Genomic DNA, 19,681 nt, shown 5'->3' on the forward strand with positions numbered 1-19,681 from the left:
AAAAGTCTCAGAAGTGTGTGTGTATAAATATTATTACCTTGCAGCCTCATCTTCCAATCTCTTTTTCTGTGCAAGTTCAGCTCTTTTTCTTTCTAGTTCTCTGACTTTATCTAGTTTGATCTTGTGGAGTTGCTCTAGGGCTAACTGTTGTGTGTAGAAGGTTTCTCTTAACTCCTAATAAGAAAATACAAAATAGGGCAAGTGAAAAAAAGGAAACTGTTTTTATAGAAAAGTAACATGATCTAACATTCTGCAATCCAAGGCTTGATACAAAAGGCTTGATACAAAACACCAATTAAATGTTGGTGTTTTCATCTCCCTAATAAAGTTGACAAGACAGATTTAAATTTAATTATGAGAGTTGCAACTGTTTCTGAAAACTTTCTATTCACTACTAAAGGCAGCAAGATATTATACTGGAAATAAGAACAAAAACAATTAATTCTCCTATACCAATGACATACCTGTTGGAGTTGGCACAACTTCGTCTGCTGTCCAGAGGGGGGCAGGATGCTGTCCAGAAGGGGTCAAACCATTGCCCAATGGCCCAGATCTTTCTAACTGTTCTCTCTGTGATTCTTGTGGTGTATGACCCTAACCCTTTATCCTTCCCTTCCCCTCTGAGCACATTCCCTTTTGACCTCTGACCACCAACCTGTTAAGATGTGCACACCAGGGGCTCTGATGCCCATGCCATCTTAAGTACAAGGCCTGCAGGGCGAGGCAGCTCTAGGGCCTTGCTATCTCTAAGTTTTAGCTGAACCTCTGATCCTAATCAGTTGCTGTAAATAAGCATTCAATGGAACCATGAGTAAACAACTTCTTTTTACAACTTTAACAAACCTCTGCCTCTTTGTCTTTTATTGATAGTGGTCAGCCAGGTGAGGAAGGTTCCCTGGGGTGATACCCAAAAAGGGGGTCTGCTGCTTACTCTACTCTGCTTCTCCCCATCACCAAATAGGAAATATTTCCAACAATACCTTGATGATAACATAAGCAAAAAAAAAGGTAGGGGAAGCTTTTTAAAAAAAAAGGACACTGGAAAATAACTAAGTTTAACACTGAAATTTTGGCTAAAAAATTATGTACGAATATACATAATTCGTATATACGAATATCCTGTCTTTAGTGGAAAGGTAAGAAGAAAATGAGAAAAGCTATGTAACATACCTGTTACAGGCAGGTATGTAGGTATGGCTGTAACAGCAGCTAAATATCTTGAATCCAAGCATTTACCCAATCCCTGTCAATTTCATTCCTTGCTTGGGAGGTCTCCCTCCCTCTGTAGTACTTGAGCTCTGGGCAGCACCCAGTGCTAGGTGAGTCCAGGCATGTGTTCATGAATTCCCCATCCCCATCTATAATACTACAACTTGGGGCCAGGTTCAGCACTGACTTAAGGAAGTTTTCCTTCACATAACAAGTTACAGTTGGAAGAGATGCCTTCATTAAGCAAATGCATACAGCATCTTACAGTCTGATCCTGTGCATAGTTACTCATAAGTAAGTTCCAATGAGTTCAGTGGAGCTTAGCCCCATGTCAGTCAGTTTATTAATAAAAGACCAGCATAATCAAATCAATAGCAATAATAAAAACCCTATTACTGAGTGTCAAAATTATAATTTAAAAATCTAAATTCTATGTAGATAAAATACACATGACATACAAAAACAGGAAAGCAAAGGATACATGAGCATTAAAATTTTTGCTCATTGCTAACAATGCCCTTTTGTAGGCTAACAATGCCTACAAGAAAGTTGCCAAGAAACCTGAGCGTCAAACTGTGACCCATGGATTGACTCCCACAAGGAGCATCTTGGCCACTTCTACATTCGAAAGGTCTAAAAAATTTTTAATCAGGAAAGAGATAAACTTTCCACGAATCCCCTGATAAAATGAGCAGTAGAACAAAACATGTGAAATTGCTTCCACTTCTCCTGAGCCACAAGGGCAAACCCTCTCTTATATAGGAATCCTTTTATCGCAACCTTTGTCAACGGCCAACAGGACACATTTTCACATCTACCAAAAGAAAAAAAGCCCTCCTATGCTTCAGGGGCTCGAATAGCAAGGCGGTCAGAGTGACTATATATATGACATACACCGTTCTACATGTTCTACACCGTTCTACATGTTCACTGACATACATGTTCTAGAGGGGCAAAGTTATAGAAAGAAGGGCCCAAAATTGCCCCATACAGAAGTTGGGTTAAAGTTTTTGCTTGATATAATTTAAGTGCCACTGGTATATAATGGCCACCTTCGGTGCATAGGAACTTGACTATTACTCCAGAGGAGACCTCCGCCCGTGCCGCTTACAAGCAGCACGGAAGGCTCCGACACCGCCAGGACATCCCTGCTCTGCCTCTGAGGGCGTCCCTCAGAGGCACAGCAGGAATGCCATGGCGCTGGCATCCCTTAGAGGGTGTCCCTCAGAGGGAGAGCGGAAGTGGCGCGCACCTCCTCTGATTTTGGAGGAGACGCGTGCCTCTTCCTTGGCTCCAGTGGAGCATCGCGGAGGTCTCCCTTAGAGCGGTCTCCAGAGGAGACCTCCGTGCCACTTACAAGTGGCGCGGAACGCTCTTCCGGAGCACCCCTCCTCTGCCTCTGAGCATGTCCCTCAGAGGTGGAGGGGAAGTGGCACACGCCCCCTCTGACTTTGGAGGAGATGTGTGCCGCTTCCCGGCCCCCACAGAGCCTTCCACATCGCTTACAAGTGGCGATGGGGGCCTTGGCTGCCTCCTCCGTTCCCCCTTTGTTTTCACAGGGGGAATGGAGGAGGTAGCTGTGCAGAAGTAATTGCGGTGATGATGACAATATTAGCAGAATATTTTTCAAACAAAAGCTGCATAATCATATTATGGCATATTACGGCATAATGTAGCCCTTCCTTCCCTGAATCTAGCTTGCTCCTCTGCAATTAGCTTTTCTTGTACAATCCAGCATTTAAGTTTTTTTTTTCCTATCAAATGACCAGCATATAGTTTGCTAATAATACCCAGCTTATTGTAACTGGCTGGATCATCCTACTGCCTTTCTTTAAAAAACGGGACTATGACTGCCAGCCCCCAATCCTCTAATATACGTCTTGTAGAATCAATGTTGGTAAAAAGGGAGGCTAAAAGTGGGGTCCACCAGCCCACATTGCCTTTTTAACAGCTTTGGAAGGATGTTATCAATGCTGGGTGCTTTGCCTTTTTGAAGTTGATTAATAAGTGATATCACTTCATCTGTTGAGACAGGGAGCCATGGAGGTAAGTCATCTATCCTTTGCAATGAGCCATTGCAGAAGGTGTCTGCATATAGCTTATGGAAGTAAAATTCCTAGGTACTCGCCGATATGGGGGAATCTAAAGGAGAGGAGTCCTTAAATGAATGATTGAATATCATCTTCCAAAAGGAAGGCAAAATTTTTCTCCTTGGCTGCTTGTATTAGATGTTCCCATGTTGCCATTAGACCTGCTTTCTTCTTCCTAGCCCCTATGAGCCCAAATGGACTGTTCTGTAAGCCTGACAGGCAGAATTAAAAGCCTGTTTGGTTTAAGACATTCAAAACACCCTTTGGAGCACTTTGTACATAATTAACTTGCAAACTAACCTCCTGCACCAATACAGATTTCAGTCCCTGTATAATTCGCATATGGGTAGGGGGCAAGAAATCACTATCCACAGAATTATTCATGATAGACCTTCGGCAAGGTACGATACTCTCACCCACTAGGAATTCCTCTGCCTTTTGCTCCAGATGGGAGGTCAATTTGATGTGACAACCCACCTGTTTTAAAGGTTGAATATATATTTTAGATACGTTTTTAAGATAAACTTGTTTGGATGATAAGTCCATCCACAAGAGAAGAGGTAAATGTTCGCTCTGTAAGTCAGGAAGTACCTGCAGGCTTTTAACCAAAATTGTTGCTGACCAAAATATAGTCAATGGTACTGCACCTTGCTCCAGCCATAAATTCTTCTGGGTAATCCCCTAGTGTGGACCCATTCAAGAAGTGAAAATTGAGACTTTTAGCCATTGTTACTAAACAGGAGCTGGCAAAATTAACCTTACTATTCTTAGAGAGATGTGGGTAACGAGAACATGTATGTTCTTTGCCTTGTTCTGCAACATGCCCTTCAGCCTTCCCTTTCAAGTAGTCATTTGAGCAAATTTGTCTGTTAAAACTGAACCTGGTCTACTGAATTGTCTAAAATTAGATCTTCAATGTAACATTCCAGCTTAGCCATGTCTTACTAATGTGAACTTTATCTGTCTGTCTGTCTGTGTGTGTGTGATAACAAAGACTACTCTGTGTTTTTAATGGCGTCTTTGATGGCATGAAGAAGTCTTCTGTCCTAGGTTACTTGGTTGCTGGAGACAGATTTTCATCCTCCTGGGAGTAGGTTCTTTTTCATCCCATGATTATTTTATCTCATTAATTTCAATTAGAAGTGACTTACAATTATCTATGTCAAGCCACAGAACCTTCAAGTGAATATAAATAGCAGCAGACTGCTTTCTTTATTATTCCTGTTTCAAGGTCATTCTGGTCTCTTCCTCTGTCTGGATCTTGAAAGACATCACTTGACAGTTAACAAGGGGGGGGGACCTCTTCACAAGCTTTTTAAAGGGGAGAGAAATAAAAAATAAACCTTGAGCCCTCAGTGCTTCACATTTAGTTTCTGTATCAGCTGTTGCCTCAACGGGAAGTTCTTAGCCCCATGTAAATGTGCATAAGATTGCAGTCTTACATTATCTTGTTAGAATTATTACAATAACGTTGTAACCTTGGTAAGTACTATCCCATATTGCAGTTGGGAGGCTGAGAGAGTGTGGTTTGCCTAAAGCTACTACGGCAAAGGTGAGATTGGTAACTGAGGGCCCAAACCTATTCAACTTTCCAGTGCTGGTGCAGCCGTGCCAATGGGGTGTGCACTGCATCCTGTGGTGGGGAGGCATTCACAGAGGCCTCCTCAAAGTATGGGAACATTTGTTCCCTTATCTCAGGGCTACCTTTCGGTTGCTGGAATGTTGGCTAGGATTGGGCCCTCAGGCTGCAATCCTATATACATGTTCCTGTGAGTAAGCCCTACTGGACACAATGGGATTTACTTCTGAGTAGATATGCATAGGAGTGTGCTGCCAGTCTCTTAGCCACTATGCTGTACCATTTTCCTAAAAACCTGGTTTTATCAAGCATCCTAGTTATAAAACAAAGCCTGGCATATCTTCTTCAAATCCTGTGAGCAGAGTGTTTCAGTCCTCTAGCTCAGGGCTCTCAAAACTGTGGGCCACACCCATGATTTTATCTGGCCTGCAGCAACTTGGGCAGGCTGTAGGGTCATTGGCCCCTAAGCAGGCTACAAGGTCATGAGAAGCTCTTGCCTAGTGGGAGAGACATACTTAAACAGAAGTTGCTTCTGACTTTCTCTTTGCTTAGTACAGCGTGCAGCTCAGCTTCAGCATCATGAACTTCAGCATCATGAATAGGCCTGTGCAGGTGTCTCAGAGGGAGGGAGAGAGAGAGAGAGAGAGAGAGAGAGAGAGACTGGTGGGGGAGGCAGCTCACATATAGCAGCAGAATTTCAAACCCAGTGGAAATAAGCAGCCCTGAACCAACCAGGAGACAAAATGAAGGAATGTACAGCATATGGGACAGGAGTATCCACGACAGAGATGGGCATGTGTTTCGAGAGAGAAGAGACTTGCACCATGCTCCTTTTGTCCTTCTCTCTCTCGTGGCTGAGTGTTTTAGGCTGTCGGGTCAAGGACGCCCTTGCTTCCTCCAGTTCGCCTTTGCTCCAGCAGCTTGTTCCCTTCCCCTTCTTAGAAGCCACACAGTGGTGAAAGAAAGGAGAGATAGTTCGGCTGTATTTTGTGTGTGTGCTGTAGGGTCTGTGAGGCAGACAGAAGGTGGCAGAGATGGGGGTATGTGGAGAGAGAGAGAGGAGACTTGTGCGTTATCTTGCACAGTGCTCAGTTCATTTGTCGTCATTCTCCTCTACCCCTCTCAGTTGGAAGTTTCAGGCTGTTAGGACAAGAAGATCTGTTTTCTCCTCCTCCCTTCCTAGAATAACTCTCTTTCTCTCTCTCTCTCTCCCACTGTGTGTGCGTCTTTGTGCATGCACACGTACAGAGTGAGACACACAGATTCAAATTATAAGAGTAACCTTCTGCCTGATCCCAACTGCCCAAGTAAACACACCCTTTGGAAAGCTGAAAGAGGAAGTTCCAGATACCTTCAATACCCATTCAGTCTCTTGATTAGACTGCTGGCCAATCAGTCCCATCTATCCAACACATACTAAAAGCATGTTTTCTCTTTACAAATTAATTTATTTATCAGATTTCTCCCAACTTTACTTATTACTCAGTTGTTCCAACTCGTTATCCCTCCATTAGTTCTCTCCCCAATCCCTCCAAAAAATTTCCTCTTCAAAAAATGTTTTCCCAAAAATATTGACTTTCTATAATATTCATCCTCTCAAAAATTCATTCTCCCTTTCAAAATCCATTCTCCCCTTTCTGTGCAAATCAACTTTGTCCTCTGCTCCTCCAATCCTTTTTCAAAATCCATCCCGCCTTTTGTCTCCAATGTATTTATTTATTTAAATTATTTATTTCCAGCCCTCACCACCATATCAGATATACAATGTGACCCATGTGCCGAAAAGTTTGGAGATTCCTAGCTTGAAAGCCAGAACCTGAGAAGCAGACTTTGGCTCCGCTGTATCCTATCCTCCATGCCAGGCAAAACAGTCGGTGCAGACTTGAGCAATCCTATTCTGGGGCCTGGGGTTATCCCCTGGGGAAGGAGACAAAAGTCTCCTTCCCCTGAGGAGACTTCAAAGGTTCAAAGGCCTGCAGTGACCCCATAAATGCCAGTAAGAGGCTCTGGTGGGAGGTGGAAGGGCCACCAAAGGGCTTTTCCAAGGGCACGGCTGTTCTAAGGTGGACTCCATAGCCTTGGATGGTGAAAGTGGAATACTACTAATTCCCATCAGAACCTGTTTTACTAGTAAGACAGTTGGAAGGGGAGAGCTACGGAGAAAGGGCTGTTGCTAACCACTAGGCACTGTGACAATCTTTCCCTCCCGCTGCTCTACTTCTTCGACCACACTGACAGGCTAGATTGTATTCACTATAGATGAACTAGTAAGAGTGAAAGGAAGTTTGAAAAGCAACATGCAACACATTTTGCTTGCTTTTCAAATCTTACCTAAAAAGCAAAAAAGTGAAATATCCAAGCCATCAACTAAATACAGGTGTGCCACCTTATCTGTGGGGTTCCGTTCCAGAACTCCTTGTGGATAACTGGAATCATGCATATGGGTGAATGCCTGTCCCCGTGGTCTGGACTCTCTGGAGGGGAGGAGAACCCTGTTCCCCTCCCCTCCAGAGGAGCTTCTGAGCTCAGCCGAGGCCACAGTCTCTGCCAGGCTCAGACTGAACTCTAGAGCTCAAAACACATAACTTCTGGTCTCACAAAGAAACCAGTGCCTTATAAGACATTAGGAGGCCTGGGGAAGCCCTCAGAAGACCCTTCAGAGGCAAGGGGAGCAGAACTCCCCTCACCTCTGGAAGGGGTTGTAAACTCAATCCGCAGATAACTGAATCTGTGGAGATATGGGATCCGTGGACATAGGGCCCTCCTGTATTAGAGCCAATTCACTGGAAAGGTTCATATTTGTACTTTGATTTCCACTGCATTTACATAATTTCAAGCATTCAGTGAGCAGACAATGTCTAAAAGCAAGAAAAAAGCAAAAGAAAAGTGATATTCGCAATGCATAGCATAGGTGGGCAAAAGATAGATTGGAATCTATAGGTCACAAGACGACTTGCAGTAGATCAGCAATGATTTCTGGCTCCAAATTATTTAAATGACACACACACATACCCCACCCCAGTTAGCCGACTAGAATTCCTGATCTGTGACAACTCAGATGCAGATTTTTGTAACTGAGTGTTATCCCAGTGTATGGCTCATAAGGTGCTATAGCTGTTAGCCTCCTCTCAGTGTTCCATTTTGTATCTGCTTCCTTGAGACAATGTTTTGTACCTAGGTTTGGCTGGTGGACCTCAGAGTTCTAGAGGAAAAAAGTAGATCCTGCAAGCCTGAAGTCTGCCCACATGCATACAGCACAGATTCCTGAATAAGCAAGCTTTTAAGTTAAACGCTAAAGAAATGCAACACAATTTTAAAGAAAACAAAATCATAGAGAACTGTGAATTATTAGAGCAAAGATTAGAAAATAACCTTAAGTAAGAGGAAGAGGTTGTTGAGACAGCTTAGCAGACATAAAAGGCACTGAAGAACAGAATCATCCATAGTCTTATACTGCAAGATAAGGCAGATAAAAGGTTGTTACACTTTGCACTGCATTTGTAGGGAACTTATGGTGAAATTGGATCTATCTGAAATAATCTCAGTTAAGTATATGCAAGACATTAATCATGCTAACGCATTTTCTTGAAGAGTATGCCACATTTGTTTACATTTTCCCATTAGGCTCTCATCAGATGTACAAACTAAAATGTATAATCCTAACACAAATATTCCTAACCAAATCTAATCACATGATTCACCTCTATGCTACTGTGCATAAGTGAGAAAAAGCAAAGCAAAGTGAGAGCTGTCCTGGCTATTGTCATACAGGGAGGAAAGTGTGAGAAAAGATGGCCTCGCCTTATTAAGCTCTTGAGGTTTATTTTTACATTTTTCTGTAATTCTTACCTTAAAACATGACTATTTTGCATGTCCCCATGTCAGGTTTTGCTTCAAATACACCAGTGTCCAGTAATATTAATTCAGTTTACACATATGCAAAATGGCACCCCATCAATCATACTGCCACAGGGCTCCTGATTGACAAATGCTGATGCAAGCAACTCTCCATTTTTAACATTAAATTTGGGATCAGTAGAAGTGATATGCAAGAAATTACTGTTCATAGTGCTTAACAGGCTGAGAATACTGAACTAGGCCAAATGAAGTGAAATACAAACCAGAAGTGAGACAACCTCTCAAAGATGTTAAATTCAGTTTGGTGGAATGCTGACCTTACAGCAAAAGAAACCCTGTTGATTCACAATTAAAAGTCTACAGTAATGTTTTACCTTGAGTTGATGATTAAAAGCATCCACTTCAGACAACTTGGAAGCTGTTTCTTTTTCTAGTGCATCTAGTTGTTCTCTAAGTCTTTGGCATAATTCTTCTTTTTCTGAGGACTTCCTGTATACTGAATTAAGGTCTGCATCTGTAGGTAAAAAACAGATGAAAGATTCAATGTTTATCTTTATTTATGAACACTTCAGTTAGTTTTTTTTTCATTTATACAGGTGTATGTTGCTTAACATAGAGGTTCTTAATGAGGCAATCAGGCCTTCCATAGCCTGCAACAGAATGTCTGTTTACACAACAAAGAGGCTGTTGGTGCACACCTGTATAGCTGTTGTAATACATAAGAAGTTTTACATTTGAATTCACTCATCCCTGCAACAGCTAAATCATTATTATTTACATTTCAGAAATAGGGATCTGTGACTGAAAGTTACTTTGTTCAAAAATACTCACTGAATCAAAAGGGGAATTTGAATCGCAGTGGTGACTTTTGGCTCCTTGAATGCCCCTCACACAGGAAAACAGGACTTTTTCAGAAAGGGCACAATCCTGCCCTTGACTTGGGCTGGCGCCCAAGAGGGTCGCAAACATGCCATAAGGCACATTTGCGCCTCCTCAGGAGGAAGCTAGGCTGGTAATCAGAGAAGTGCCGGCCTGCGGAGACTGATGCTAGCCTCCGCACCGGCTTCCTCCTTGCGTGTTGCGTTGGCCTGATTGGCAAATTGGCCAGAGGCAAATTGGCCTGATTGCGTTAGCCAGAGGTGGCAAAAGTCCGAGGAGACCCATAGGGGCTAGCGGTTCTTACCTGGAGGTAAGGGGAAATGTTTACCCCTACCTCTGGCTAAGCCACTTATGACCACTATCCTGCACTTGTTACAACGCAAGCCTCCTGGCTTGTCTGTTCCAGCACAGGTTAGGATTGTGCCCAAAGTGTTTCAACAGTTCAATTTGAATTTGACAATATACCATTGTACAGAGATCTGAACTCAATCCCCAACATACAACTGGACAGGAAAAAGTGGCATTAAAGGAAAGGCAATATCAGGTTCATGCTTAAATACCTTGATAAGGAAACGTCAACCAATAGACATCCTGGGGTGTGACATTTTCCCTTTTTTCCTCTAATCGCTTCCAAATGTACATAAGATGGACTAGTGTCAGATCTCTGCAAACCTTAAATTCTTCCCATATATTCACAGATTGGCCCTATGACAGTTTTTGAGCACATGCCTGTGCTCACAGAGTTACAATGGCATAAGGACCATTACTCATAAACTCATGGTGTTTTGGTGATGACTCAAAACCTTTTAGCTTCGTTTGGCATTTGGATTGTCTGCCTCCTTTGCTTCTATAGCAGTTCCTTGAATGTTAATAGTTTTACCCTCTTTCAATTGGTTTATATATATATATATATATATATGCGCCAAAGCAAATGCCAGAGGTGGCTTACAAAGCTTTATAATAAAGTACAAAGTATAACTAGGTAAAAACATTAAATGAAGCATTAAAATGTTAAAATTAACATGACATTTTAAGACATAAACCAAAAACAAAGCAAAATCAACAAGTATCATTGGACCAATGGGGAACACATTAGTCCAGGGAAACAAATAGAGGCTCAGAGGGCAAATATCTACTCAGCAACCAAATGCAAGATGAAACAGGTATGTTTTGCGTCCTCGCCGAAAAGCCATGTGGGAGTAGATCTAAGTTTCCATCGAAGAGAATTCCATAGTAGTAGTGCCACTACAGAGAAGGTTTGCCCATGAGCTCCCATCTCTCTCACTTGGGACAGAGGAGACACTTGTAGAAGAGCCCCCTCTTGTGAATTTATTTATTATTCACATTTTTATACTACCCTTCTTCAAAGGAGTTCAGGGTAGTGTACACTGTTCCTTCCCTCCTTCTGCTCACACAACAACCCTGTGAGGTTAAATAGTGTAGAAATAGTGTAGTAATTATTTAACAAGAAACCAAAAAGAAAATGACAGGCAGCAACTAGGTTTAAGTTTGATTATGTTATTGTCCCATCCAACTGGATGTCTTAACACTACCTGAACCTCTCTGGATGCTCTCTAACCTGATCAAATGGACCCTAATTCATTGGTGCATACCAGTCTAGATACAGATAACACAGAATTTGGAAAACAACCTGCCTGCTTGTTCACATGGTCTTTCTGCAGCGACACTGATTTCAAAGAGTCTCAGAGAATTCTTTCCTATTGAATCTGAGGGGTCCTCATGTGGGAGGCCTCAGACTTCTTCAGGGGGAGGGGGTTAAGACACCCGGGTCCTCCTCCCTTGGGGGCCGCTTGAGTCTGGGTCCCGGTCAGGAGTTGTTGACTGCACAGCCTCCTGCCTACCCTCTCTCGGTTGTCTGTCTGTCAGCACGGGCCTCCTGCTCTTTCTAGGGCCTCCCAACCCTTCTGGCCCCTCCCCTGCCTTCCCTGGGGAGGTGAAATACACAGCCTATTGGTGACTGCTTGCCCTCAGGAACTTCCCCTTCCATCCTGCCCTCCCAGGATGGACCTGGTCTGCCCAGCTCCCCCCCTTGTCTGTGGGGCACCCACCCCTGGGGATGTAAACCTTGCAGCTGTGCCTTCCCCCAGGCACCCCAGGAAGGGCGGCAGACCCCGAGCCACACGGCTTGCCCCGCCCTGATCACCCATAAAGCCGGGCGCTGCCTGGTGATGTCACAACAGGGCGCCACTCCTGCAGGGCTGGGGCTTGTCACTTCAGCCAGCTATGTGCACCCTTGTTGTTGGGCCGTGGAGGGACCCCAGCCGCACTGGTCCTTCCCCTACCAACCGCCCCGCCGAGAGCAAGCGGGGACACGGGTGCTTGGTGGCCCCCTGCTGTTCCCCATGCACTTTGGGGAGGCTGAGCGCTAGAGTGGGAAGAGCCTCCCAACCCTGCTACAGTCTGTTGCTGCACTCTGGCTCCTGGGTCCCTTCGTCAGGTAAGTCGGGGCTTATACTTCAATAACTTCCTTTTTTTTGCATTCTCAACCAGACAATCACCTACTTTGGTCTTCTGGATTATTTATAAACTCAGCACCAAGTCATTCTCAACCTTTTACCTGTACTTGTCCCTACCTTCTCATCATGGTTTGTACTTCCTTCCAGTAAGCAAGAGTGGAGAAAGGATTAAGAAAAATTCTTTTGAAGATACTTACTAGTGGGATTGTCCAGCTGTATGTGATTTATTCTCTCGCTTAACTGCTGCTTTTCAGGAACAAGGAGAATCAGCTTATTCTGATATTCCTGCAGAGATATGAAGCAAATTTTAGAGCAGTAATCTCTAGGTGGCATCACCAAGGCAACATGATAATGCAAACTAAAGTAGATGGGCCAATTCATTTTGAACAACTATTACTTCCTCCTAGCAAACATTTTTAAGTGTTTCTAAAATAAGGTTTATGTGCTGATAAGAAGGGTGGGGATCTTCAGTCGAGAAAGAACGTGCTTTAGGAGGGACATGATTGAGACCTATAAAATTATGAATGTGATGGGTAAAGGAAAGTTCTTTTCCCTCTCACACAACACCAGGCCATCCACTAAAATTGGACTGGTAGGAGATTTTAGAACAGACTAAAGGAAATATTTATTTTCCCAGTGTGTAATTAATCTGTGGAACTCCTTGCCATAGGATGCTATGATGACACCTGGCCTAGATGCCTTTAAGAGGGGATTGGACAAGTCCAGAACAGGTTACAAGCTATGATAACTATATGCAAACTTGGAGATTTCAGAAATATCCTGAATGCCAGATGCAAGGGAAAGCTAAAAAGAAACAGGTATCTTGCATCTGGTGGGCCATTGTGAAACATGGGAAGCTAGTGTGGCCGATCTGCAGCACATGTGCTACTAGTGGTATGCAGATAATTTCTAAGTGGCACATACAAAGTTGCCATATATTTCTGAAAAACATTTAAATAATAACAAACCACCACAGCAGTTTACAGTTTGCTTGATTTATTTATTTATTTATTTGTATTCCGCCTTTCTCCCCAAAGGGCACCCAAGGCTACTTCTTTGCTACTTCTTTGATTTTTTTGCTACTCCTTACACAGCACATCCCCAAGTTTCTAATGCTGCAGTGGACACATTCAAGGCGGCCACAGCTATTCTGCTTGATTTGTTCCAGTTGAAAAATGAGAAGAAAGGCAGGAAAAGAACGATGACAGGAGAGAAAACCAATATGGTGGATGCTCATGAGCTGCATTTCACTAACTGGCGGGTCACTCGCTTAGCCAAGAAGGTCAGTATTGGGCAGGAGGTCTAGCTGAGTGGTAGAACTGCCACCTATGAAGCCTGAATGCAGTTCAAAACAGCTGAGAATGCAGTTCAAAACAGCCGGAAGTGTCCAAGAACTGCAGGAAGTGCTAATGAGATGAGTCATCCCAGCTGGTGAGAGAAGCAAAGATACCCTCCCCCCCAGTGACAGTGAAGTGGTCAGTTTTGTGGAGAAGGTGAACACTATCAGAAGGAGAGTAGGCTGTGAAGGACACCACCTGGAATGAGGCGTTCTTGAAAAATATAACTTGCTATTGTAATAATCCCTACAGGGATTTAGTAAGCCTGCCTATGTAAACCGCCTTGAATAAAGTCAGAGGAGAAATTCATTGACAAGAAAGGCAGTATATAAATACTGATATTATTATTATAATTATGAGATTTTCACATAGTCAGGTACATGTTATTCACTGGTTTGTTTTATCCAGACATTGAGTGCTTCCCAAGGACCTGGGATGCCTGGTTTTTCTATTTTGCTATTATAAATATTGTTGCAAGATGTAAGCTGTTCCCAGTAAAGCTGCTTTTTGTAGTTGGTGGATGGTAATCCACCAACTACAAAAAGCAGCTTTACTGGGAACACTAAATTTCTCAGGCCCCAATGCTGTTCAGGTGCTCTTCAAGGTGTTTTGGAATAGCACTGAGGGCGTCAATCACCACTGGGATCACTTTGGTCTTCTTTTGCCACAACCTTTCCATTTCTACTTGTAAATCTTTTATTTACACAATAAATAAATAAATAAATAAATAAATATTTTTATTATTTCGGGATATAGAAGGGCACTGCACAGATGGCCAATGAGATCAGCAAAGCTCAGGTGGCCCAGGCAGGTGGAGATACCATCTTCAGGAAAATCATCCACAAAGAGAACCTGGCTAAGATCATCTTCTAGCATCCTAACTGGGATGCTAAACTGGGCAGATGGCAATGAACACACTTTATATGGACCTGGGAACAAGACCTGCTGGGCCAGACTAAAGGTCCTTACAGGTTGCCTTTCTGGATTCATCAGCCAGGTTTCTTTGGAAAGCCCGAAAGAGGCAACAGCATTCCAGTGTTTCTTGCTCTTTACCTTCTGACAGTCGAATATATACTGCCCTTGAACTTGGAGGCAACGTTAAGGTGGAGTGGCACTGTCAGGCTGGTGGGGGGTGGTGGCCCTGGTCTCCCTGGCAGTAGAGTACAACAGCAGCGTAGTGGCGCAGCACAGGAAGCAATCGCCACAGACAAACAAAGCCACAGACACAGGCTTGTTGAGTACAGAAGCATACAGATAAGGAGCAGGCAGGAGAGTGGTCAAATGGTCCAGAGGTCAGGAATACAGCAAGGCAGAGGAATGATAAGCACTCTGAGACAGAAAACACTTCACCTAGAACATCCACCATGATCAACCCACACTTGGTGACTGCACCAGTCACCTCATACTCTTGCGGCAGTCTTGTGACCTGCTCTGATTGGCTGCCCAGTGGTGCAATGCGCCATTTCTCCATGGGCTATGTCACTCAGCACACATACCCTGAGTAACATGGCTCCCAATTTGCACAGGTGCATGTTATAATAATCAGATGTGCTGCAGTTACATTGTTTAAATTCACCAGGCCTGGACATCAAGGCCTCCCTGCCTCATCCTTGCTCATAACAACCTAAGGCCTGAGAGATGCCAAAGGCCTGACAGGCAGTCAAGAGTCTCTACATAAAAGTGTTACATGAAGTACTGTGGGTTAATCTGATCTAACAGGGCTGTTCTTATGAAGTTAGCATTGGAAGGAGGGGCAAAGCAACATTTTGTTGCAGATCCCTTTTGTTCTTACAAATTCAATCTAGATTTAAAAACAGGTTTAACTGATCATGATCAGCTTCCAAATGGGATAACAGGGTTGTTGCTTTAACAGAGAGATTCAAAGGAATAGCTTTTCAAGCGAAGACAAGTGCTGCAGGGAGTCCCCTTTATATGACAAGCTTAGAGATAAAAAAAACTTGGACTTACAGGAAAAATATATAGACAGGGGATATTTTCCCCATAAGCAATAATGCAAATTGGGGTTAATACAGACCACTTGTATAGTTATGCCCTACACTAGACATAAGAGTAGATCTTTCTCCCATAAGAAAAAATGGAATAGTGTAGTAGGGACTGTAGAGAGCAGCACACTGTCCTGAACCCATATAGACTGGTAAATGCCCTGTACCCATTTGCAACAACCCAGAGCACTGACACCATTCTGAGGGTCTAATCCTATCCAACTTTTCAGCACTGGAGCAACTGCAATGTAGCCCCAAGGTAGGGGAACAAATGTTCCCATACCTTGAGGAGGCCTCTGTGAATGCCCACCCACCACAGGATGCAGTGCACACCTCACTGGCACAGTTGCACTGACGCTGGAAAATTGGATAGGATAGAGCCCTGAATCAGTAATAATTTTAATTAACCTCATACAGAATTTTATGTCAATATAAGCATTTCATAAACTTTTTCACATGAAATAAATGAACCTAAGCAATATTATTAAGAATTCTAAATCATGGTTTACTGAAAGGCAGTCTGTACAAGCCAAAAATGCCTCCGCATACATTATTATTCCAAACACATGTATATGAGCTCTATCCCAAATGAAAAACCCAACCCTAATAACTGTACTGCAAAACAAGTAACAAAATCAAGTCTTACCCCCAACATTTCTGTACTTTTAAGAGCTTGGGGAGGGGAACGACAAAGACCATGGAGGTGTGGCAATGGCTTGGATGACAAAAAGGACTTAAAAAGCAAGGTTTTTTAATGTTCCTCAAGAAGTTGAGGGCCTAAGAGGAAATATACAACCGGGAGAATTATAATGGTGACCACCTGTGTCATTCATTGTATGTTCTTCATCAGGTTAATCAAAGGACAGAAGATACATGGTGAGATCCATTTTCCCACTACAGCACAGTCTCAGATAAGAGACTTGAGTTCTGTTGATCAATTGCAATGCTCATGAAGAAACAAGAGGTGATAACAACATGCCAATCCAAACAGATAAATAATAAAAGGCGGGGACTTAAACCAGCCAATAAAAGGATCTGGTAAAGTGGTGCTGGCATTTCCTCTCCTTGCTATACAAGATATTTTCATAGGCTAGGATAGTAGTAAATGGACATTTTAGCAGACGGCCATTTGAAAGCCATCTGTGTTCATTCTGAAGTCAGCTGGGTCATTCTGAGGGTGTCTGTGCCATTTGATTTTCCGCCTAACCCCACTGATCCCATTGTATCCATGGATTCGGTATTTGCTGGGGTTTCTAGGAACCTAACTCCCACAGATTCTGACTGCCTTTATACAGGGCTGTAAAAAGTCTAGAATCAGGTTTTCAACTTCACACAAAAGAAGCAATATAAAGGATTAGCAGTATCAAATCTGACCTTACTTTATGAGATTTAACATGGATTAAAAAAATGGTTTTCATTGTTAAAAATAATCCATGATTTGCCAGAATAGTCCCTTTTGAAATGGATAAGAGGAGATATTGGATAAGAAGAGATATTGCGCAAAATAAGGTAATTTCCATCGGAAATTATGAAAACTTGGAATAAGTATAGGGTCAGGCTCAGTTAGGTATTTCTTCACTGAAACCCAAGGTATATGATTATTATTGATTTAACAACCATGTATTTGTGTGAGTGGAAGATAATTATATGAGATAATTATCCAAAAGATGTTGGTATATAAATCTTATTTTTCAACTTTTGGATACTTTATTACGAGACTTTTGCATCAAAACAATAAGCTAAGGGAATAATCTGAAATGTAAACATTATTGTTGAAAGGAAAATGAAATGAAGAATTATGTCACAGGTTTCTAATGCTATACTGGGTCTAGTAAATATGGAGACAGATTTAAAACCTCAAGGACTACAGCTCAATGGAACTTGATGTAATGTTTGATAAAGCTCAAGATAACTTGAAAGAATACTTTAAAGATGTGTGTGTAAAAGACTATCTGTTTTGCTCACAGAGGTTAATCAAACTGAAATACAGCATTGTAGATTTAATACTTCATCACTGACACCTTTACTCTATTAGTCCTTTGCGGTAAAAAAACAAAAACAAGCCACCTTGATAGATTGCATACAAAATTATGTTTGTGAACCTTTATCTATGGGAGATTGTATGGAAACAAAGTACTAACTAATACAGGGGAACCCCCTGTATCTGCGAATCCCGTATCCACGGATTCACTTAACAACAGATGCAGGAGGGCCCCCCATGCCCCCTGCACCCTCTGGAGGCTCTTCTGAGCGCAGCAAAGGCTGCACACGCCTGCGCGTGGCCTCTGCGGGCCTCAGAATGGCTGTTACAGTGAAAAAAGTTACTTCTGGTTTTTTTTGCAAAACTGGAAGTGATATTTTTATGCCTTTAAAAGGTATTATGAGAGCTTGGGCTCCCCTCCCTTTGGTTCTGGAGGGTGGGTGGGGCATCCCTGGTATCCACAGTTTCAAGTATCCACAGGGGGTTCCAGAACAGAACCTCCACAGATACCGGGGCACGCCTGCATGTAGTAATACCTCCATACAGATGTGTGAAAAGGGTCAATTAAAGAGGAAATAATGACAATGAAAAAAAAGTTTCCCCATTTGTTCCTCATTCTTTAGAATCAAACAGGCAAAAATGTCCAGATTAATGAGAGATCACATACCTGAAGCTGTTGCTGCAACTGTTTTATTTCTGAAAGTCCCAAATCACATTTCTTGCCCAGAATATCCAATTCATTTTTCTGCTTTTGCTTTCTGTTTTGAACATCTTGCAATCTCCCAGAGATCTGCCGGTGTTTACTATTCTGTAGAGAAAGACAGAATAAATAAATAAATAAATAAATAAATAAATATACACAAACACATTTCTCTAATATGTAGGGCTGCCCAGCCTGGGAATGGGGGTTAGGATACGACATGCACCATCATTCCCACTCCTCCTGTTCCAGCCTCCTGCACCCAGAAACATCCCTCCCCACTTGCACAATGCCCTTCTGCAACCCTCTCTTACGCCCTGCACTGCTCAGCACAAATGTACATATGCCAGCCGGCACAGGGTTCAGAACTGAGCCCAGCCAGCTCTCAAGTAGGTGTAAACATGCCTTATGGCACTTTGCAACACTCTGAGCTGGTGCTGGAGTGGCTGCACTGACTCAGCTGCTGGACTGTGCCAAAAACTACTTAGTAAATATCTTTTATTTACACAAGCCAAAGAGCTTAAGGAAATATCCTCTGCATCAGTGTAAAGTTATTCTGGTGTAATACAGTTGGTGCAAAGTTAAAAATGGATGAAGTTGAAGACACATCAGGTAACAAGAAGTTTAGATGGAATCCTCAGTTCCTTCCTGTTCCACTCCTGGCTCTTATGCAAGGGTAAAATTACTCCAATAAAAAAGTTGGTATAAATAAAAGCACTTCCATAAAACTCAATGAAGAATCAAAATGTATTCCTCCCTACCTCTGCTTGTTCTGCCCACAGCATGGCAATGGACCATAAAATTCAAACTAACATTGCCCCTAAATCACAGCACATGGAAAAGAGGGTATGGACTTTTGAGAGGGAAATTATGACTCAGATGTCAGGATATACAGCATGGGGTTACATCTTTTGGCCATGCATCAATGCATATCAATGCAAGTATGAACTTGGTCGTGGTAGCTGTGGAGAAAAAGCACTTTGTAAAAACAAGGATGGTTCAGAATGCAGATAAGAAGAACTAATTGCTAATTCTTATATTCTCAAATCCTTAAGAACACATTGCCTCAGGAGTCCACGCTCAAGAGCACGTCTAACTCCACTACCCCAAACTGGGATGGCAAGGTCAATAAATTCACAGAAGCAAGCAAAGCATGGGAAGAAACCAGGCCTCAAAGAGTGATTACTGCCAATACCTTCCCATGTCTTCCCAACCTACTCCTATCCCCCTTTAGTACTGTCAACTACATATTGGCTAACTATTCTTTCCTCTCTAAACAGGATGCAGAATATCACACAGATACCCATGGGGGGGGGGCTGAATGTGTAAGTATTCATTGTGAATAAGGGGGTGGTGGATAGTAAGCAGCAAAACAGTGACTTTCAGTATTTTATAGGAATACTATAGTTGTAATAAATGCTTAGCGTTGGTTTCGTTTCTTTTAAAAACCTATACAAAGCCAAAATATTTTGAGGAAAATGGAAGAACCTGCACTCTTACATGTAGGAAGACGTTCTAACCAGAGACACCGTCAAAGGCAGCGGAACTCAGAGAGGTGACATCACTAA

The 19,681-nt window shown here is 42.7% G+C and overlaps 1 protein-coding gene across 2 annotated transcripts in view; it reads right to left on the reverse strand.

The window, feature by feature from the left end:
- ITSN2 (intersectin 2) overlaps nt 1-19,681 on the reverse strand; it is a 130,706-nt gene that overhangs the window by 70,068 nt on the left and 40,957 nt on the right. For both annotated transcript variants that reach the window (XM_066634544.1, XM_066634470.1), the window contains exons 13-17: nt 18,081-18,221; nt 12,290-12,377; nt 9,111-9,250; nt 8,251-8,331; nt 38-174 (exon numbers count right to left, since the gene is read on the reverse strand). In XM_066634544.1, coding sequence (XP_066490641.1) covers nt 38-174; nt 8,251-8,331; nt 9,111-9,250; nt 12,290-12,377; nt 18,081-18,221 — 587 coding nt within the window. The remainder of the gene's footprint in view (nt 1-37; nt 175-8,250; nt 8,332-9,110; nt 9,251-12,289; nt 12,378-18,080; nt 18,222-19,681) is intronic.

The sequence above is a fragment of the Tiliqua scincoides genome, chromosome 1 (assembly GCF_035046505.1).
Source record: "Tiliqua scincoides isolate rTilSci1 chromosome 1, rTilSci1.hap2, whole genome shotgun sequence".
NCBI lineage: Eukaryota > Metazoa > Chordata > Lepidosauria > Squamata > Scincidae > Tiliqua > Tiliqua scincoides.